Below are 23,833 nucleotides of genomic sequence, written 5' to 3'. Positions count from 1 at the left end.
GAGAAACCTGTGTCAGGGATCCAGCTTCCCTCTATGCCTCACCCCAGACAAGCCTCCCTGATTACTGACATCCAGCAAAGCCCTTGCAGACCCAGAGGCCTCTCTCTCCAGTCCCGGAGCATCTCCTCTCTCTGCGACCTCCTGATCCTCACCCCTGTCCACCTGCTGAACACTTATGATTCCACTTTAGTATCATATGGTATCACCAATATTTTTTGGTTTTAAAAATGGCCATTTCATGTAGTTGAAACTAATAACTGTTCAATGGATTTAGCTTTTCTTCTTTTTTCTTAGTCTAGGAGAGCAACTGATTTCAATCTATTTGTGCTTTTCAGAAAACAAAAATCCCTGAGTCAAGTAAACAGAAATGGACTACTTATTTCTGAGGCAAAGGAAACTAGAGAGAAATAAAAAATATTTCTTTGAAGTATCTTGACACATTTATATGGTAATAACAATAATACTAATGCTAATACTAATAATACCTATGATTTTTGCTATAATATTCCTCACATCCATCCCCTTTTCTCCGTCTGCATTGTCTGTGCCCAATTCCTGGGATTTTAGATCACTCAGGCTGCGTTGACTGCCTAGCTGTATCTCCCCCTCCCTCCCACCAGTCACATTTCAGCCATGCCTCCTGCCAGCAGCTACCTGTCTTCTCACCACTGCACCAACTCTTCTGTCTTCCTAGAAAGTACCTCCCCCACCTCCACCTTGTCATGCCAATAAATTTCTACCTAAGTTCCTTAGAGACTTCACTCAGATACGATCTTCTCTGTGATTTCTCTGAGTTCCCCTCCTAAAATTTAAAGCATCATTCTCTGTATTTCCACAGTGCCTTCTATTTAAGGCACTTAGACTACAGGTGACTGAATAATTTGTCATTCAAACTGGGACACTTTTAAGAGTGAAAGAGGATGCTACTAATAATTACAAAAGAACAACAGACACAAACCAGGATCTGCCTTAATCCTACTTATCTTTACATTGCTAGAATGATTGTTTATATGTCTGTCATTCCTTCACCCCCATAAACACACACACACACACACACACACACACACACACACACACACACACACACACACACACAGAGGCAGTGAATCCCTGGAAGGTGTAGAACTCAGCAGGTAGTGTAATGACTGCTGATACATTAATTATTGATTAAATCTTCGTGGTTTTCTTGGAGTAGAACATTCTAGACTAGTGAAATGCTGTAGACAAACAAAAGAAGATGGAAGGGAACATGTTCAGAGAAAGCAAGTAAACCAGTTTGGGTGGAACAGTTGTTTGGAGATTGAAATACAATTTGGGGGAAAATTGTGGCAACTCTTGATTGTCACACTAAGGAATTTCTAACAAAGAAAAGGAACGGGGGAAGGTTTAAACAACATGAAGGATAACTGATAGTTGGATGTAAAATGAGTTGGAGGTAGAGAAACACAGAGAGAACTGAGGAGACTATTTGGATAAAAATGATGCAATTATGACTGCCAGGACCACAGCTTTTTGTTATTTAACCTTTTATGCTTGGTGAAAAAGTCAGGACCCTTTGGACTGCAAGCGACAGAATCCCAAATTAGCCTGGTTTAACCAAAAGGGGAAATGTATCCGCTCAGCTAACATAAATATACAAGCATTGCTGCGTCCAGGTTCTCACGGTGTCACCTTGTCAAGAATGTTCTCTCCATCTCTTGATTCTACTTACTTTATCAAATTCATTCTCAGTCAAGTTCGCCCCAAGGTAGACATCAGTAACTTCCAGGCTACTTTCTACCAGCTTAGCATCCCTGGTAGGAAGAGAACACTTTACCAACAGTTCCAGCAAAAATCCTGAGGAAGGTTCTCTGGATCATGAAAATCAAATCACAGAAATAAAATTATCAAGAGGAGGCGTACAAGTGATGAGCTCCCAAATGAGCAAGAAAAAGAAATGTACTCATTCCAAAGTAATCTAGATTACTTTTTTTTCCCAATATATTTAAAATATAAGAAGCTATATCAGTCATTTTTACTTTTAATTCAATAAATATTTTTACATATTATGATACTGGACATACCATGTTAATTATCTAAACAAAATAGAAATTATCATTTCACCTTTTCAGTCCAACTTATAGAAGTAACAGTATAGGAACTTCTGATCACTGATCTTTGAAGAAATCATAATGAAGCCAGAGGAGGGCTGAAAAGGGTAATTTAAAATGGCGCTATCTCTGTGGAAATGCCACAAAGATTTTTTTATTGAGAAACCATCTGATAAACTTCTTCACTCTGAAATGACAGGCTCTATGGGTTTGAGAAACATTTATAAATTTATTTGTAGAATTAATAGCCTAATACTGAGAACACTATAAATGTGAATTTTCCGTGGAATTTATGTTCTGAATAAAGGGTACAATAATGTTCAGAACACAAATCCCAAAGAGAGATACAAAGATTCAACTAGTTTTAAGTGGATTTTCAATAAACAAAGAGTGTGTATAGAATAATTCTCTTTGGTGCTCAAGTTATACATGCATATATTTATTTGTGTATATTTACATAGAGTCTGAATGAAATACTGCACCAAATATAGTGACTATCACTGGTTGGTAGGCTTTGGTACGATTTTAGTTTTCTTAGCCTCTTAGTCCGAATTTTTTTTACAACTTCTAGAATGAATGTGCGTTAGTTTTAAATGAGAAAAGAAATCAGAGAAGTTTCTTTAAGAGAAAAAAGAATTCTGACATAAAGGGAAACTAGCTCTGCCCTTTGAAGTGATCTCATGTGGTCCTTCTCACAACCTACCCTTGCTCCCTCAAATATCTACGAGTATCAGAAACAGTATTGGATTAGATGGACCAATGATCTGAAAGAATGTAGCATTTCTCTTATTATGTAAACATTAATCAAATACACTTAAAATATGCTAAAGTGATAAGAATGTAGTCATAGTCACTGATACTTACATACTAAATCATTTTTATTCTTTTCAAGAACACACCTTTCAAGAACGAGGTTCTGACACAGAAAATAATCTGAACCAAGGATCCGGTTTGATAGAAGCCGTCTTTAAAGTATTGTACCACTGTAATTTTTCTCCTCAAACATTTGGAAATGTTTTTGTGAGCTACTTGGAAGAAGAACAATTACGGGACTTTTTATATAAAATTCCAGGTATGAGAAACTTACTGTTGGTAAAAGAAGTGTTTTACAGGTACTTAAGTATATCTTTAAAGATGTTTTAAAAGTTTTATTGATGTCGATTTGGCTGAATCTGTTTTTTGTAAGTTTATCTTACATATTTTTAGGTACAAAGACTTCTTTGGGGAATCATGATCCATTAGTTCCTATCAAAATTTAATATACTTGGGACAAGCTGAGAGGGAAATTGAGGGGGAAAATTAGGTAATGCAGATTTTCTTTTTTCTTATTATTAGGAAGTGTTGTGTCATAAGACTTTAATATTTGCCACAGATTATGTTTTGCTGTCAAGCATATAGAACATAAGTAAGATGTGAAAAATACTTTGTGATTCTTGAGTGTTTTTATTAAACAAACTGATGGACAAAACTGCTGGTCAATTCTCTTCAAATGTAAAAGGCATTTTTATGATAATCATGGTACCTGTCTCTCTACAAGGCAAATATGCCCTGCCATTGTTTGGGGGACATTTTCCCCAGCTATATTGCTCTTCAGCCTACAGCTAGAGATGTTAAAGATGGAACAGGTTGCATATCTGAATAGGAAGTATTCACGGTTAAGTGTAAAGATTTGCACATTGTTCTGTTCTTAATATTCTGCCTTTAAATCTCTATACTCAGTGTCTTAGGAAAACAAGGATGAGGACTTAGTAGTTATCCTGTTCGCCCATTAACTATTTACATCATTTACATTTGGCTTTCAACCTATAGGCTTTCTTATACACTGTTTCAGAACCGACATTTTCATAAAATATTTACTAGGATCCATATAAAAAAATCTAACTGGCTTATAATCATGGTTTCATTCTTCCTGGACTTTTTAACTATCCTCCAGACATTACTTGAATATCTTTTTAACTATTTTAAAACCATTATGTGTCATCTTCTCTCGGTCATTATCCCTGCAAAATAGCAATAGATAACTTTATGTAATGATTTCAAAAACCCGAATCTATCCCTTAAAGACTCTAATAATTATCTCCTTTTAAAGTTTTATTTTCTAGTTTCCATGTATTCCTTCACTGTTTCCTTTTTACCCAAAAAACGGCCAGTCTTCTGGTTAAAAAAGACTGAATTACTTCTGGTGTGGACTTTATTGAACTGAAAGAGAAACAACCTTGAAATTCCCTCCAACCCCTGCTGTTTTTAGTTGTTTCTGGGGAAGCAAGAGCGGAATTCTCTCTCCATTTTATAAAGGATTGGTGACCTACATGCGACAACCGTTACTTGCCTGTCAGTTCTTAGGTTCTTGAGCCATTTTGACACTCAGTAAAAACTGTACTGAAAATGACCTAGAAGAGATCAGTTGATTTCAGGTGGTGGCCTGAGAAATCAAAACTGCTGCTTGCTCCCAATTAGTCTTCTCTTCCATCTGCACATTGAGCAAACCCTCCTCCCCAAGGTCAGACAAGTCTCTTGAAACAGGAACAGGTAGTACACATATTCATAGGGCCAGGATTTTGTTGGGGGGCTCAGAGGGGCAGAACTTCGAATTGGTGAAACATCCTTGGCCTTTAGACAAATTGTCTCTCCGTCAACATTAACTAGTCTCTGGAACTTAAGACCTTGCCATTGTCATGAGGGACTGTGCCTTTGTCTTTCCTATTTAAATCTTTGCTAAAGGTTCCTTTTCCTCTGTTACCAATCATAGTTATCTTAAAAACCTTAATAAGATAATAAAATACACTAATTCATAGCACAATTAAGCCTTTAACTGTGGTTTCTGTTTGGCTTGAAAATATAACAGGTTTAAAGGACATACAGCTGAGACACATAATCATAATCCCACAATATTTGCATTTTACCACTAAGAGATCTATGCTTCAGTAAATTAATTAACTTGCCCAAATCAACTGGAGTACATTATTTAAAAACTAGTGTATTTTCTTCCTCCTGAAACACTGTCTGTGATTTTAGTGAGACTTATCCATAAAACGTCACAGCCTTATCATTTTAGAGTGGAAAGGTGAGGATGAATTAGGCAGTATCCTCATTTCATTGCTGAGTAAAGCAGGGTGAGAGATATTAGGAGACTTGCCTAAGATTGTCATCTGATTAAATTTCATCATCAGAACAAAAAAAATGGAACTTCTGATTCATAGGCCATGTTATTTCTCTCTTTTTTTTTTTCTATTTGACTAACCTTTTTGAAACATTTGCTTTATGAGCATATGGATTCGGTAATGAAATATGTAATCTCACTTTTTTTAATTTTATTTTTTATTAAAATGTGGTTGATTTATATTGTTAGTTTCAGGTGTACAGCAAAGCAATTCGGTTATATATATACATACATATTTTTTTCAGATTCTTTTCCATTATAGCTTATTACAAGAAATCAAATATAGTTCCCTGTGCTATACAGTAGGTCCTTTATCTAATTTATACATAGTAATGTGTATCTGTTGATCCCAAACTCCTAATTTATCCTCCCCCCAACCTATTTCTTTCCCCTTTGGTAACCATGGTTTTTCTATGTTCATGAGTCTATTTCTGGTTTATAAATAAAATTTGTATTTTTTTTTTTTGGATTCTACATATGAGTGATATTATATGATAGTCTTTCTCTGTCTGACTTACTTCACTTAGTATGAAAGTCTCTAGGTTCATCCGTGTTGCTGCAAATGGCATTATTAGAAATCTAATACATAAATTCTTAAAATGAACATAAGCAAGGAGGGGAAATAAGAGATTTGTAGATATTTAAAAATCCTTGCATCCTTCAGATAAATCCCACTTGATCATGGTGTATGATCCTTTTAATGTATTACTGGATTTGGTTTGCTATTATTTTGTTGAGGATTTTTCCATCTATGTCTATCAGTGATATTGGCCTATAATTTTTTTTGTGTGTGTGTGATGTCTTTGTCTGGCTTTGGTATCAGGGTGATGATGGCCTCACAGAATGAGTTTGGAAGTCTTCCTTCCTGTGAAATTTTTTTGAAATAGTTTGAGAAGAATAGGTGTTAACTCTTCTCTAAATGTTTGGTAATATAATTCACCTGTGAATTATGTCACTGGTAATTGGTCTGTTCATGTTTTCTATTTCTTCCTGATTCAGTTTTGGAATAGTGCACATTTCTAGGAATTCATCCATTTCTTCTAGACTGTTTCATTGGTGTATAGTTGCTTGTAGTAGCCTTTTATGATTCTTTGTATTTTTCTTGTGTCAGTTATAACTTCTCCTTGTTCATTTCTGATTTTGTTGACTTGGGCCCTCTCTCATTTTTTCTTGATAAGTCTGGCTCAAGGTTTGTCAATTTTGTTTATCTTTTCAAAGGACTATCTCTTAGTTTCATCACCATGGTGGTTTTAACAATGAATTGTCATTTGAGAAATATCACCTTGAAATGTGAAGGGAAAAAAATCACATAGGTGCTCTTCTCTATTGAGTCAAGAGATAGTCCCTGGACTTTCCAGCCATATTAAAAAACAAATAAAAACTTATATTGCATTTATCACACAAGTAATATATAATCATTACAGGTAATAATTATTACAGGAAGAAGGCAAGATGGTGGAAGGGAGGGAAGAAAGAAAGGAAGGAAGGGGGAGACAGAGGGAAGGAAAAGTAAAAGAAGAAGAAGAAAGGAAGAGGAAAATCACCTGAAATTCCATTAGTCAGTGATAATCACCATAAAACATTGTAGAGTACACCTTTTAATTCTTTTTCATATGCATGTAGATATATTTTTCTAATAAAAATAGGTATCTTATTCTTTTCTAACCTGCTTTTATTTTTTTTAACTAATCAACATATGGCTTTATTGCGAAGATAGATATACCTAAGGTAATTAAACAAATCACCAATTGTTGGACATTTAGACTATTTCCAATTTTTCTTTATATTATTTACATAATCATAATTAATTTCTTGGGATAAAGTTCTAGAGAAGGAATAAATATGTTAATAGGTTATTAAAGTGCTAAAGCTTTGGGTATTATTACTAAGTTGCCATCTAAGAAAGTCATACAATTTATATTTTCACCAAGAGAGTCCCCAAAGTACCAGCAAATATTGTCATTCACTGTAATTTTAATTACCATTCCCTTTTAGTACCAAGCAGTAACTTTTTTCCCCAAAATGTTTATGGACAGTTCATCAATTATATGATTTCTAGACCCGAAGAAGTCCTCCTTCCCCATAGCTTTAAACTAGATTATTGAGAAGCCGAATTCCCAGTTGAGCAAGGCACAAAATATTGCCGGATTCTGCTAACTCTAACATGTTGTCTGACTTCAAAGTTTCAACGTACATGGAATCCGAGCCAGAGGTCATCCGATGCTTGAGACTGGCACTGACGGACGCTGTCAAGGACATTGTACAGCAGATAATATCTGTGATGAGCTCTGGGAGAAACGGGGAGACAAGCCTAAACAAGCACCGTGTTCCTGAACGTCTGCGTGAGAGTATTCCAAAAGAATGGAATTATGTCCCTAGAGAAACCAAAAGGAAAGAATCAAGCAAAGGTATACTTCTTTTTCATTAAGAACACATCCCTGAAGAAGCAATTTTCTAAGATATAAGAACAAGTAAAATTCTAAAGATTGTAAGATTTGTAAATTGTAATAGTCTTCTTTCCACCTTGTATTTTTAGGATCCCTAATTTTCGTTACTACGAGCCATATGATCAAAAAAACTAGAAATGAGAACAACTCAAGTGGTTATCTTCTTTACTTAACTAACAGTTCAAAATTTTTTGTGATATTTTGTGTTCCTGTTGGCATTCACAGATTTGTCACATGATTTTAAATCTATTGAGTAATTGAAAATTCATACTCTCAAGAAGATTGCTCTAATATTTAGTTTATTCTTTTTTTGAAATTTTTCCTTTACAACTGCCAATTATTACTTTCTTTTCTCCTGTTAATACACCTACATATGTAGCTTTTAGGTCAAAAATAGCACCCCATTTAGTAGCTACACATACTTTCTTGACAGGGTTTTCTCCCCCCCCCCCCAATACCTATGGTTCTGGATTCAATGCACTGTTCCTCTTCAGAGCAATGCATCTACCAAATGTATTTAAGAACTACCGGATACCTACATTATTCATTTTTTTATTAATCAAGTCCTCTCTTCTTAAATGGTTTCTTCCTACCTGGATATTTTTACTTTTGAGAATTAAGATTCCTTTGAATGTATCTTATGTATCCATCTGTATTCATGAATCTTCTTTAGGATTTTTATTTTTTTTTATTTTTTAAAAAATTATTTAGGGCGAGTATAGCTCAGTGGTAGAGTGTGTGCTTAGCATGCAAGAGGTCCTGTATTCAATCCCTAGTACCTCCGTTAAAAAAAAAAGAAAAGGAAAACAAATTTAAATAAATAAATAAATAAATAAATAAATAAATAAATAAATAAATAAATAAATAAATAATTTATTACTTGTCTTTTTTGGGAGGGTAGTCAGGTTTTTTTGTTATTTTTGGTTTTTTGTTTTTTTAATAGAGGTACTAGGGATTGAACCCAGGACCTTGTGCATGCTAGGCATGCATCCTACCACTGAGCTATACCCAGCCCCCTAGGATTTTTCAAATAAAGCTTTTCGCTTTTATTTTCATCTTTAAAGAAGACTATTTTTTCACTAACTTTGAGGAAACGTTCAAGAGTAAAATACTCCAGCTGAACCTACTAAGATCAATTGCGGGGACTAGCCTTTCTTTTATTCTTCTCCATGGAGATCCTAAATAATGTGCCTCTTATCCGGCAACCTGATATAAGAGACTCAAATCAATTATCTATCTTTGACCTTTCATAGTAATGCTTTAATTCTGTCCAAGCCCTATTAAACTGCCTCTGACTCTAGTAAAGCCATTTAATTGAAATGGGAAAATGTCAGCTTTTCATTACTTAGATTCTTCCTCATCTGAGTTGTTGCCATCTCTCTTTATAGGTTTTGGGTATTTCATAGATTTTGAGCAACACGGGAGTCAGGATCTGTAGTTTACATATCATGTCATATGAGTAGAACTTTGCTTATGACTTTCAAGTTGTCAAATTCATGAACATCTTTTTTTTTTTCACAAGCATTTTGGAACTCTTCCATAACAATTCCAAGAGCCTCTGTTTCCCCCCAAATGCTTGCTTTGTAGATACCAGTTCTTGTGGTTTTCCATATTATATGATGCTCATCATAAAATTATCACTATGAGTAGAAGTACAACTTAGCCATGAAGGAGTGTCAAATCACATAAACACATAAAATAAAGTGGTGGAGGAAAGTAACTTTATAAAGCCAGGTGGTTATGACAATAGGAGATCATTGTTTTTCATGTCTATCCTCTTCTAAACTGACAGAGCTCAACATTTATTTTCACTACAATGTATACAAGACACATAATATGTACCTGCCAGACATTAAGTCACTTATTCATTCAATAGATATTTACTAAGTAACTTACTACTACATACCTGGCACTAGTGTTGAGGCCCCAGATAAACTGTGAATAAGGTATCCCGTCTTGGTGCCTGAAGACTAGTCTGTTTCCAGACAGGTACAAGACAATTCTTTGGTGTGTGGGAAGAAAGAAGTCAAAACTGCTAAAATTTCATGCAGAGGTTGTCACTGGAACTTTCCCTTGATCTGTGAGTGAGCCAGTCATGTGCTGGAAACATTGTTGGGGAGGGGCTGAGCAGGGTAACCTCACTCCTTTGTTAGCTTTCAGCATTCAGTAATCAATTAAGGTTGTCCTTTATATTTCGCCATCTAGTTTTAACAGAATTAATCCTCACAAAACACACAGTGGTTTTAACATAGTCCTGTAAATCAACAAATCAACTGCAGTTTAAAACTATTACTGGGAATACAAGGAAGAGTAAATACTGACACAGTGAAAAAGTTCACACTTAGAAATATTTCTAACAAGAGCTGTTCCTCAGCCATATTATAAGGTAGAACAACGATAATCTGATCAGATTTGGACAAAAAAAATTTTTAAAAGGGAAATGTGTGGGAAAACTATTTGAAATACAGCTTCGCATACATTGTTGTTAAACATGAATTCCTCCTAAATGAATATTGTGTCTTGAAATATTAGCTAAAGATAGTTTGAAGTCATCTTGATTAGCAAAAAGTTTCAAAACTAAGCATCCAAAACATGAAGATAAACCTCTATAATCGTTTTCAGCAATGTTTTAAGTCTAATGATATTTAATTCAGTACATTGCAAAATTCATCTAAATGATGAAAAATGTTTAGAGGCCTTTTTTTTTTTTTTGAGGATTCTAACTTAATACAAGACAAATAGTCACTAGCTTAAGGGAACATTTGTCCTTCCTGACACAGTGAAAATGATGGATCATGGAAAACACTATGCTGACCAGCTAAAATGCATTTCTCTATTTCTTTGTCAGCAAATACTGGTACATACAAAACAATGAAGATTTAAACAAATAAATAGTACAATAAATTATACAGTGTAGGAGATTTACTGAAGAGTTGAATGGAAGTTCAGATGTTTCTGATGTAGTTCAGCTTAGGTATTTGCAACCTTCTGTGTCAAAGAGCAAATACACAAAGAACTGTTTGTTTTGTTTCTTTGACCAACAATTAAATGAAAGTTATACCAGAGAATACATTTTCTTACCAATAATTTAGTTTTTAAATAAAAAATGCCTTATGGGAAAATAGCTGAAGTAATTGTTTTAACTGAAACAATGGATTCTAGAGAGGAAACAACCACAAGGAAAATGTATTTGTGGTGCCATTCACATGCGGATTGTTGAGAAAAAGCAATGTCAGAAATACACCAAAGTGCTACTGGAAGACACTAAGATCATTTATTTTATAAAAATCAGAAATAATAGTTTTTATAAAAACCAGTATCACTTATGAAAATATCATAGGTGCACCTTTAAGAACTTATAAGTAGAATTTTCTAAGATGACTTAAAATATTCCAAATAAGAGTTTCAGTGATTTTTGAACATTTTTCTTAAAAATACAAAAATGAAGTATTATTCCCTTTATCTGCAAGAACAACTAATTGACATATGAATGATGAATATTTATTAGTCAAATTTCAAAAACAGCCTTTGCCTTTGATAGTTGAGACTGAAAAACAAGTGTCATGATTTCACAAGCATGGTTAACGATACACTTGTTCCATGTGGATCTATGTATGTTCATGGAGTGGCTTTTCCCCCCTGACACCCATTAAAACCAAGTATTGAAACAAACTAAACTTATAACCTGTCATTTGAATCAATGTATCATAAACTGTTAAAGCCCAGATTTTAAAATAATAAAGCATATTAAATCATATTATCTGAACTCAATAATTTATTATTAACATTATATGCCATTAATAAACAAAATTTAATTATAAAAATTTAATTATGTTAATTAATTAAAATTTAAATACAATTAGAATTTATTATATAATAAATTACCATTATTAATTGTATGATTAATAAATAATTAAAATTAATTATAAGATATTATTTGTATTTATCGAGTTTATTATAAATTTCCTTTCTGAATGTTTTATAATCCACAAAACATATTATTACAGTCACTAGTACATGCATAGGAAGGAAAAAATGATAAATATATAACTATACATCTCTTATTGCATTCATTCAGAGACATCTTTTCACACTTTATCAGCTCTGAAATTGGGACAGCTCTTACAATATATTACATGTATATGACTTAGACAGAATTCAACTTACTTAAATAAAGACAGAAAAATGAGTATGTGGCATTCTTAAAAGATCCCTCCCTGGTGTGTTGTTAACATCATCATAGACTCAGAGATTCTGTGATTAGTAGAATGGATTTGTCATCAGCCTGAATGTTCTAAATGGAATTTGCCTTAAGCTTTAATAAAGTAGTTGGGGATTTGAGTACCTGCAATCCTCAGATTTTATAAATATCAGTAGAAGTGCAGGTGTGAAGAGAATTGGTAATCTTTACCTGATATCAATTTAGATTGTCAAATGTTTACTCAGTATGTGCAGTTAAGCCCTCTTTAGGATTAACAGAAGGTAAGATATAATCTTTTAACTCAAATACCCAACAGTAGAATAGGGAATATGAGACACAAACACATACAGAACAGTAAAAAATTTAAGATAATTTAAGAATACTAAGAAGAGTGGTTTCTCAATTTGCTTCATCTATATTTTAACCCTCATCTAAACATACGCATTTGAATTTAAAAAAATTTATTGAGGAACTATTTTTACCAAGTACGGATCTAGGTGTTTTAACATTTATTATATTATTTAATACAACAATTGTATGAGATCATTGAATATATGTTGGGCCCATTTTTTACAAACTTATAAAGACTACTCCAGTTAATTTAGAAAATGATTCCTAAATTGCCATGAGATTCTGAGGAATCACTTGGCTAGACATATGTTTTCCAAGAACTTTGCACTTTTTTAGAGCAGAGTGACTTCTTTAAATGTCACAGATATCTTGAAAAATCTTTCACATTGTTTCGTTATTTTTGTTCAGCAAAAACAGTAAAAAAAAAAAAAAGAAGTTTTCCTGAAGAACTCAAAGCTACCTTCTTTTGATTTTTCACTCAGTCCCAGTGTTCAAATTCAACCATGTATATAGTGGATTGAAACACAGTGTCTGGCTTTGTGGGATACTTGAGGAATGAGGAGATTTTTTTGCATGCTCTTGAGGAACTTTTAGTCTAGTTGTAAAGACAACTCATGAATACATCAATAACAATATAACATAAAGAGTAATAGATGATAATACAGAAGATAAACTTGACACATGTTGCCAAACGTGACCTAATTACCAAACAGTCGTACGGATACCATGTTCAAATAAATTCGTTGGAGGAAAGAACTTTGAATCAAGAGTTGAAGAATATATATGAATGACCCATGAAGAGAGAGTGTGTTCCATGTAAGCAAAGAGGATAAAACAAAGAGAAGTTTCACAGAAACTGGCTGAGGCAAGACTGTGGAGTGTTTTGACAGTGATGCTCCGGAGGCTGATCTCATAACAGCGGAAAAACAGCTAAGACAATTGTAACAGGGAAGTTAGATAATAAAGTCCATAGCATAGGAATCTGGCTTTACAGTTCAGGAGGGGAGTTGGGCACAGTCTGGAGCAGGGAGGTGAGCTAGGAGAGTACTGCTGTAGTCCAGATGCCATTTTGAGGAAGGGCTTGAGCAGGTCGTCGCCATGGTCACAGTGCGGTAAAACTGGATATCAGAGATGAGGGAGTAGGAGGATTTATCCCTGGTCTGGTATGCAGGGTCAACAGGAATATTTAAGATTTAAAAGGACGGAATGGAGGGAAGGACAATGTGAGGAGAGGAGGGAGGGAGGGTTGGGAGGGCCAAGGCAGTCTGGGAGGAAAACTGAATTTGGTTTTAGTTATGGTTTCAGTTAATGATGACTAGGACAGAGAAGGGAAGTGCCTATCAGGGAGCTGGAGTTGTAGGATTGCTATCCTTGAGAAAGGCCAAGACTGAAGATTCTAGAATCATTTAGAAGAGTGCTCTCAACTAGGAAGCTAGGGGACATTTGGCAATGCTTTAGAGATATTTGTGTTCATCACTAATGAGGAAGACGCCACTGGCATCTAATGAATGTAGGACAGAGATTCCACTAAAACATCCCACACTGCACAGGTCAGCTCCTTACAAGGAATTACCCGGCCCCAAGTGTCAATGGTGCCAATGTTGAGAAACTCTGATCTAGAGAGGGAGGATCAATAAATCCTTCAGAGAAATGACCCCAAGTCAGGGAGAGTAGAATTATGTCACTAGGTCAAGGACTCCTTAGCAAATACGTTTAAGAGGGGTTAGTAGAAGTGGAACTAGCACAGGACACAAAGAAGCAAAGGAGAGTAATAGAAGTAAACATGAACCAGTTTGTTGATTCTTTTATTCAACAAATATTTAAATGAACAACTGTTACAGATGAGGGGCTAAGTGCTTGGGATGCAGCAGTGCCTTCCTAGAGCTTATATTCTAGTGGGTGGAGATAGATAACGAACAAACAAAGGCGATTATTGTTAGGTGGTGGTAAGTGCTGTAATAAAGGCAACACAATGGGGTCTAATGACAGGGAGGGCCTGGGGGCTGGGCTGGGAGGGGCCTGAAAGGACTGCTTTAGATGGGATGGTGAGGGGAGCCTCTCGGAAGAGGCGACATTTGGATTAAGAATTAAAAAAAGAGGAGCCAGTTCCAACAAGAGCTGGAATGATTCTGTCATGGATTCCAGTGAGGGGAGGAGAAAGGCTTGAGGAAGGACCAATGACCACAACGAGGTCCAGCAGGAGTGCCTTTGAATTTGTTCATTAGGAAGACATTGGACCCTTTAAGGCTGCAGCCTTAATAGATGAAAATTTAAGTAATGATTCTGAATTTTCCAATCTTCATTTGTGGGAGAAAAAAGAAAGTTTGGGGACTTGGGGAATTTTAGGCAGCACTGCTGAGGACCGCTGTAGAGTTCTGTCAGAATATGTCAGGCACTTGCTCCTCCCGACAATTTTCTCCACAGAAATTAGACATCCCCACACAACACTCAAAACAACACAGTGAGGGAATGCAGATGCTAATATTAATCATACCTTTTCTTTCTTTTCTTCCCCAGGCGTCACAAGGCTTGTGGCTCAGGCGGTGTCTATTGTAATCAGTGAGTTACCTACAGTGATTGCATGTTTGCCTCCCCCAATTAAATACTTCTTTTTTCTGTCTGAGAGAAAAATGTCAGAAAACTTTTTTGAATTGAAGAAAGCTGGCCTGCTTGTCTGGAACTTGATTGTAATTATATGTCGGATATTTGAGGATGGAAACACTGTGGAACTTTTAACAGGTGCCTCCCTTGACAGCTGGAGTAAAGACAAACTCAGTCTAATCTGTGCGTGTTTGGAAAGCATCATGGGAGAGCAGACAACCAACCCTCATCAAATGACCCAGAAGGTCCTACGGAGCATTGAGCAGCAGAAACCCAACTGGATTGAATGCCAATTTTTGAAAGCAAGGAAACTGAGCACCGAATGGTAAGGTGATGTTTTTCTTTGACCGAATTTCAGCAAATACATGCACAAAAACAAAATCACCAATAAACAACCACCACAACAAAGTACTGTCAGATAGGCAGCAGTGCTATCGTTTTGCTGATAACTTCACGGGAACTTTGATGAATACAGAAAAAGATAAATATTCCATTAAAAACTGGATTGTTAAACGTTCCTTGTCTTATTAAAATTTGAACCCCACTGATACACTGGAACATTATACTTGTTTAGTCACCGTCTTAAGGTTTCTGATTAAAAGGGTAGTAGTTAAATCCAGGAGAATTTGGTTTCACTCCTTTTCAGTGTGCAAACAGGTATCTAGTGGATAGCCTGGAGCTTTTTGCAAATGGATTGGGCATGGAGATTAAATTAAGAAGGAATTAATGGATATGAAGGCTCTTTATTGCTCTCTGTGTACCTGATTGTCAAAAAGGTACACATTTTTCATCTGGTAACGTAAGAATCCCAGAGGGCGACTGGGGCATATCACACTCAAGCTATAAACACACCCAGCTGTTTCTCTATGAAAATGTCAGCCCTCTCATAGGTTTGTCACTGAGAACCAAGTGATTTGTGGTATTGTGAAAGATCTTTAAGGGCCCCTGATGAATTTAAATATGTACATGGAGTCCTCCTGTCTTAAAATTAGTCTTCAGTATAGAATTGCATGATATTGATAAAGGAGTTTTGGCTCATATGGCCTACAGATCACTAAGGCAGCCTCGGGTTTGTTTTTTTTTTAACACCACTTACACACACTGTCCCCCATTCTTTCAAAATATATTCATGTTGCTAGAAGATACTATTATAACTTTCTGCCTGCAATGACTAAAAGTTGTTACTTTTCCTAGTACATGGCACTAATCAAGAGCTCAGGCTTTGGAATCAGATGGAGAAATACAAATCCCTCGTAAGTGGGCCGTCTTGTGAAAGTTATGGAAGCTCTCAAAGCCTCATTTTCAGGGATGACACCAAGCTGGGAGAATGGTTTTGAAAAATGGAATAACATTTGTAAAGTTCTTAACATCAACCTTAGAACTAGTAAGCATTCGTTATTTATGAACTATTAAAATATGTTGCACTCACTGTTTAGGTAGCAAATACTCTTTACTGGTTTACATTCATTTGTTAAGACTTTACATTCATCCAAATGGGGAAATGTGATTTTCCTGGTCTTGTCGTCCTGACTTCTAGAAACTTCCTTCTGGGGCATCCCATGGGTAGGAATAACAATAGCAGTCAGGAGAATGCTTAGCAGCATTGACAGTGACCTTCTTAATCTTTACATTTGCATTCCATACCAATTTACACGCTTTAATTCAAAGACTAAAAGATTAAGGCCGCATGTCATTATCCATGGCAGTGGGTATAAAAGGGAGAGAGAAGAAGAAGAGGAAAAGCAGTGGATCTGATTATAGTTATAAAGTTAAATTGACGATACTGATGAATTAGGAGCTTCTCCATCAATAAGATCAGTTTAAAGTAATATCTTGAATATACCTGGGGCTACCTACCAGAATTCATAAGTAAAAATTTTTCCTTAAAAGCTGATTTTAGTTTTTAATAAGCAGCACCAACACATCCGGCATCTCCTATAGTCGGAAATTGTCTAGCAGATATTTGGCTGATTAGCTGTCCATTGCAACATGTACCCAAAATAAAGAATTGCTGATTTTTAAAAATGTTTTACAGCCCTCAGAGATCTTGAATGCATATTATGTAACTTGTAATTAGCATAACGCTATGTGTTTCTCAATTTCTTAAATAATACCAATATACAAAAATGCAGATTTAAAATTATTTCATTTATTTGAAAAAGAGTTAAAATTGACCTACAAAGTCACTTTAGGTAATCTCTTATGAATTTGGGTGCTACAGAGATGTTTCATCTCGATTTTGATTTCAAGTTGATTACCTAAGATACACATGGACTTCTACCTCTATGCATTTCTCACAAATTGATGATTATTTCGTTCACAGATCTATACCATGGGGAAAACGTATTTTAAACCATGATGTCTATATATAGGGGAAGGGTTGCTTTGCCTTTACCATATTTTTTTTTGAAGTATGAGCATATAAGCATTTAAATTAAAATAGTTCTTTTAAGATAAATGAAATCTTAATTCCTCATGAAGATTACCTTAGAACGACACAATATCATTTAGATAGACTTCTTTCACTTGCATCCAGATTTAACTTTGATTTTATGGAAATTGTGAGAATAACTGCAGTGGAAAGGTGGCAGCTATAAGCAGTGCTGTCTGAAAGCATTACTATTCATTAAAATAACCTTCACTTTGTAGTAACACTCAAGCTGTAAACAGTCAACTTAGATTCTGGAGAACACACAGCCCAAAAAGTAAAGAAATGTCTGTCTTTGCAAAGTAATTTGTCGAGTTGAAGATTATTGTTTTTCATCATGGTGACCCTGACTTGGCTGGCTGGGTGCATATACAGATTAAGATTAATGCAGTTATTCCTTGGCTAAGGTCTGCCTCTTTCAGGGCACATTCTCCCTAATGACATGATTGATAGGCAGTCCCAAATCCAGAGAGGAACTCATTAATCATAGCATTGACTGAATCCAATCATTTGCTTCACCTGCACAGTGATGGACAGGAAAGGATACAACTCAGGAGCTGACACTGAGACACTCCTTTGTCAGAGGGCCTCAACTTTTTCACTGCCAGCCTCTACAAAATCTGACAAGAAATTTTGCTTGCCGCCTGTATGCAGCTTCAAAAAATATATTTACAAACTTCTTTCGTTGCAACAGGGTCTTTTTTGTTTGTTTAAAGATTTACTCCAGCTAATGAATGTTTCTAAGAGTACGATTTACTTTATTTCTTAGCAAGACTTATATAATTGAAAAGTTCTTTTTTTTTTAAAGAATGTTTTGAAGCTACATGTGGAAGCAATATAAAAGTTAATGTCCAGCAGCTGGCTATCATTTGGTTCAGTCTTCAGGTCAGCGGCACTGACTCTTAGCAGAACTAATTTTATAATCATGGCAAAATCTCAGTAATGAACTGCAGTATAGAGCTGATTACACCACAGTAAATTTCATTTAGCCTGGGAAACAGTGGAAAACCAGGCGTTTTCTTAAGACTTAGACTGCAAAGCCTAATATGATCCCAATAGCAATTGTAATAAGGAAATTAGTGTGGAATATAGATGATGTAAGTTGAATATCATGATTTATGTTGCACTGGTATGGCTCAAGAATTTTAAAAAATTATGTCATCCATTATTACTATGTACATAATGTTTAAAATCAATAATAAGCATATGAGTTCCTATAAAACAAACATTTCACATGTATAATTTGCACGTTCCTAGTGTGGTTGTAATAGACCCTTTTCCTGAAAGAATAAGAAGCAGGGTGGTGACTTTTGCTGAGTATCTGTTAACCTAGAAGAAACAGGAGGGTCATATATATTTAAAAGGCAACAAGTGTCAAAGGCCAATTTCAAATGCGCAGTGGTAAGCACTCCTGCAGGAAGCGCCCGGCCTGTAGTTAGCATAGTGGTCTCCCCTTTTGGCACTTTAATTCGTCTTTAATGTGTTCTCAGACAGGTGTAAAGAGTTCTCGACAAAAGACAGAATACCAAAGCTATTTCTGGCCTCAAAGATACTTTTTATCCTCAAAGAGAAAATACAAATTATTTCTTACATGTTCTTAAAAAGAGATGTTTTGTTTTCATCCCATGACTGTAGCAATTTCAACAATTGCAGTAATGGGAAAATGTTTTATACGTAGGAGTATAAATGCAATAAAGAAATGTTTTAAAAGGGACGATTCAGTTTTTTAAAATGCTTTCAGGTGCTTAGTTCTAAGGCACTGTTTATGTGAGCTGCAGCCGTTTGGGAAGGCTTACCTACTTGAGCAAAGTCTTTATGGGTGCTTTGAATGTGAGATTCACATCGACTCTCCACACTCAATCTCTTTGATTATTTTCCATCTTTACAATTCTCTGCCACTGATACTTACATGCTTTCTTTGTATTTAGTGCATTTATGACAATAGAGAAAAGCACAGCCTTAGAAGAAGGAGAGACTGCTCTTGAACTGACTGAGCAGAAAATAAACATGATGGTCCTGGATGTCTGCCACAAACCAGGTGGCAGCGAGTACCTGAGGCAAATTTATCACATCATGCGGCTCAATGAGGTAGGGAAACGGCCTTTTTACCAAGCAATTAGGTGTGTACTGGCCTGAGGCAGCGTCTGCTGGCAGCTAAGGGTTAGTCAAGGAGGTGATAATACTTCTTAAAGTCAATACCAAACTCAATATTGCATTATTAATAGAATCTATTCAGCCCCGGCTGTGCTGCATTTGTACAGCAGAAGCTTCACCGAAACAATGTAGGTTTTATTTATATGGTTTAAACAATAACACGGCTCATAAAGTCAGTTTGGTTCTGAATTGTACAGACTAGAGGTGTAGTTTGGGAATTGTGTATTTGTGACCGTTAAGCTGATGTGAAAATCTGGTGTTTGTGAGATGAAGCATTTTCTGAAGGGAGATGTAGCTCTTCCCTTGTAGACATCACACTGGCGTTGGTGAAGCTGAAGATTTCTTACCTAAAGAGGAACTTCGGAAGAATATTGAACTATATTCGAGAGCAACTAGATTAAGCCAAGAAAATGCATTAATGCATGGACACTGATTAGAACCAACATTATGCTTGTCCACCTCTCTGCTGGGTTAGGCCTCTGACCTTGCATGTTTCTGGCTGTTTTAGCAAAAATGTAGAGTGGGTATCTCAGTTATTGAAATGATACAAGTTTGCTAACTTACTCAGGTTTTTAATTTGATAATAGGTATTTGGATTTGTGTGTGACATCTAATGTGAATTAGAATTATGTTTATATTCGCAAACACATGAATGCATTTTTAGGAATAATAAAAAGGGTATAATATGAATAATGTTACGATACAGTGTTTTATCTCAATGAGGTAGGCCTTAAAAACCATAAATTTCCGAGGGTGGATTAAACTCTACCACAGCATTTACAACTCAGTTATGTAAATGTTTTCCCCGCTATTATCTATGTGAAAGTTACTTCAAGTAAATCTTGTTTTTCGGCTTTTTGAGAGGTGACCAACCAGTCAGTAAACAGGTGACGTAACAATGTACTCAGGGATCACCTGCGAAGGATGCGCGGGCTTTGTAGCTATGAGAAGTGGTCTTGTTCCAACAGTAACACAACCTATTCACTCTTGCTAATGATCTCTCTTGGTTTTTTTTTTAAGTTTTCCATTTGGGGAATGCAGGAACCCCGTGGTTTTAAGGCTAATTGAAAGGCCTCCACTGCGAAGTCATGGTCTTCATTGGCATGTCCACCTGGCCACCTAGATTGACAAAGTAATTGTAGTAAATGAGGCACAGATGTTATAGTAAGATTACCCAGAAAGCCTTAGTAAAATGGCGTCAGCCTCCTTCTGAGCACAGCGATGGCTGGTATACGCTGCCGAACTGATAGAATAGCCCTCTCTTTCAAAGTTCCGTAACTCGGGAAAGATTGGTAATCACCAATAAGCAAAATCAACAAAAATCAGGCTGGCTATTTGTTGGCCATCAGCCACCTCTGGTATTCAGGAAATTCAGAAGCAGTTTTTTCCCTCGGAGAACTTGTGGAACTCTGAGCTTCGGAACAGGTATGCTCTGAGATCTGATGGACCTAAGACTCTCTGCTGGGACACATTTTGATTAAATTCAAAGTTACAATTTTTCTTTCATAACAACTGAGTATGCTTGCTGTTTTCAAAACGTCTGTCAGATAGGAAGTCAAACTAAGTAGTTGGTGGTTTATTGTGCTGAGTGAGACACGGTGCTGCTAGGTAAGGGGAATATTGTGAGGTGAGGCTAGAACCAAGGGAAGTAGCCAGGCCTCTGCCTTGTGACAGCTTAAATAACACAGGCAATAAACAAACACCAACACGAGGGTGACTGAGTGACTAGTGTCGTACTTACGGCCGCTTTTATACTGTGAGGCATTGTTATCCTGTAGGTGAAATTGCACTGTGATGTTTCTTCGTTTGATGAGTAATGCTGAGTCTTTTTTTAGCGCTTTCAGGTGTGCTGCTAAATATTACTCAAAAACATAATTACAGATACTGGCCTGGGTGAGTGGAAGAATAGGTGTGCCTGGGTTGAGAGACAGGGAATTAATGAGAGAAAATGAATTTTTTAAATGTTTGTCTTTTGAGATAGTGTCCAAGCCCTGAAGTCTAAATGGTGGTTGAATCCTGGCCATGAGCACAGATGAGAGAGGCTGTGACTGTAGACTTGGTGACTTTAAATGAGGATGGTAGTCGAACTCATAAGACTGGTGGATTTTTTCAGTGGAGAGCAACAGAGAAGTGATTACGGGTAGAGGAATAAGCTTTGATGTTACTGTAAGGAGTGTGCTCAAGAAAGGATGTTCAAAGAAGAATGTGTTTCTTCTAAAGAAACAGATCACATTAGCAGTAAGTCTGGTTAAAGTGGTGCCACAGAAAATCTGGGGCTTTTAAGAAGGGGCAGTGACAAGTGTCAGTATAACAGAGAGGTCAGAGAAATCCACAAGGGAGAAAATGCCATTCACTGTGTTCACAAATTGGAACGGACTTCTTTCCCTTTTTTGAATTGTGGAAACAAAAAAAGCCCAGCTATAGCCACGTAAGGGGAAATCAGTGAGAGATTGTTATTAGCTAAAACAAAGCAGTTTTTCAATGAAAGGGGAGTGTTTTATTCCTTTTTAAATATTTATTTTCAGAAATCATGAGAGAGAAAAATATTCAAAAATCTAAATCTAGGCATACAGTTTTTTTCTGATGGCTTTTTCATTATCTAACAGTGTTTAGTGAATCCATGTGTGTGTGTCACATGCCACAGAATTAATCATTCTAAAGAGATAAGGTCCACAATGAGCAAGTTTAAGAAATGTTAGCTTAAGCAGTGGTTTCTTTTGATTTGTACGTTTTAGGATCTGAAATTTGCCTCCTGTGGTGAATACAATGGGTGTTCTCTAGTCATGAAGTTACAGAGACACAGGGAAACTGTCAGGGAGCTGAGACCAGAGGTTTGGCTTCTCTTTGACTCTACCAGTCTCCCCTGTGACCTCAAGCTTGTCTCCTAACCTTTCAGAGGCAACTACTGAACATGGTGTGGGCCAGAGGTTCTCAAACTTTCCCGTACCTACCAGTCTCCTGGGAAGTCTTGTTAACAGGCAGATCCTTATCTTGGGGTAGGGGCTGAGGGTCTGCTTTTCTAACATGCTCCCAGGTGAGGCTCATTCAGCTGGTCCACGCCCCAGGCTTTGAGTAGCAAGGGTTTTCCATATGACCCTTGACGTCCTTTTCAGCTCTAACAATCTGAACCTAAGTCCTAACCCTAGCCTTGAAGAAAAAATTATATTGTGACATAGTAAAAATCAGGAGAACATTTCTGTTATATTAATAGTATAATATTAATTATACTGATAGTTTGTGGGAAACTTTTAAGTCATTTAAGTTTATCACTTTCCAGAAGGAATCTTGTAAAAGTAAATTCGGGTTATTCACCTTTTTATTTGTGGATGGAAAATGAGATATAATGCAGTAGATTGACATTTTTTTTTTTCCCTAAGCTGTCTCTGGCAGTTGGGGTAAAATTAAAATTACATATTTTGAACTTCTATTGAACCGTCATATTTTTCAGTCCACAGCAGGAAACTAGAGTTTAGGAGCTCACACTGTAATTAATTCTTCCTAGAGTGCACTGCTTGTAGTGAACCATCAGAGTATTTAGCACTCTGCTGAGGCTGGGGCAGGTAGCAGCTACACTTAATGAATGAGCGAGTAGTCTTGTACTGTGAGTAGTCACGCACCTAAGTTAAGCTTTGGTAACCAGACATGTTTACATGTGAACCGATGACAAGATGATGCCTATTAAAAAGATTCTGTTATATCAAGTGTACATTCATTCTGTGAGAATTTGTTAGATGGTTTTCTAATCTGTCCTATCTGTTAGGTGAACCTGTTTTTGCTGGGTTTATTGCAATCCTAATTGCTATGTCCTCTATGTTTCTTCTGAAAAGGTATTCTGTCCTATGGCAAGTAATACACTGGAATCTAGCAAATGTGCTGAAAGGGTACATTTAAATATTGACCAGTTTATTTTTAAAGAGAATATATGCTTCCTACCATCACAACTTGTAATTTGTTTTTTCCCCTTGAAGGAATATTTAAAAGAACAGCTGTTTTCTATGACTGGTTCAGAGCAAAAGCCTTTACCCATCCGACCTTTAAGGACAACCTTGAGGAGCATGGAAGATCAGCCCTCTGCCTTTAACCCTTTCCATGTGTACAGGGTGTTTAGTGAAAACATGCTAGATCAGGTATGTGGAAATTAAATAGTAAATTTAATTAAAACTGGGGGTTTTGTGTTTGAATATTTACTCATAAGCTTTTTTCTCTGGGAAGCAAGAGGTCTTGTTTGTGTGGTCTGCACAAATTGACTTTGGGGAAGTTATTTTACTTTCTTTCTGTTTATCAAACTGATTCGTATGTTCAGTCTATAAAATTTAACTTTTGACCAGGTCAGTTCACTGTAGGGGGAGGGAGGATCTGCTCAGCTATGTCTGTGGAAGGCCCGAGACAAGGCAGCTTTTC

General features: G+C 36.2%; 1 protein-coding gene across 9 annotated transcripts in view; it reads left to right on the top strand.

Moving 5' to 3' along the window:
* KIAA0825 (KIAA0825 ortholog) overlaps positions 1 to 23,833 on the top strand; it is a 349,875-nt gene that overhangs the window by 150,008 nt on the left and 176,034 nt on the right. For 6 of the 9 annotated variants that reach the window (XM_032476137.1, XM_032476163.1, XM_032476148.1 and 3 more), the window contains 5 exons: positions 2,983 to 3,162; positions 7,434 to 7,658; positions 14,767 to 15,175; positions 19,207 to 19,366; positions 23,401 to 23,559. In XM_032476137.1, coding sequence (XP_032332028.1) covers positions 2,983 to 3,162; positions 7,434 to 7,658; positions 14,767 to 15,175; positions 19,207 to 19,366; positions 23,401 to 23,559 — 1,133 coding nt within the window. Of the gene's footprint in view, positions 1 to 2,982; positions 3,163 to 7,433; positions 7,659 to 14,766; positions 15,176 to 19,206; positions 19,367 to 23,400; positions 23,560 to 23,833 lie in introns of those variants that run through there. The other 3 variants (XM_032476157.1, XM_032476164.1, XM_032476166.1) reach the window with 3 other exon arrangements.

This window comes from Camelus ferus, chromosome 3 (genome assembly GCF_009834535.1).
Source record: "Camelus ferus isolate YT-003-E chromosome 3, BCGSAC_Cfer_1.0, whole genome shotgun sequence".
NCBI classification, from domain to species: domain Eukaryota; kingdom Metazoa; phylum Chordata; class Mammalia; order Artiodactyla; family Camelidae; genus Camelus; species Camelus ferus.
The sequence above is the reverse complement of the archived record's forward strand: the minus strand, read 5'-3'. Positions and strand labels throughout refer to the sequence as shown.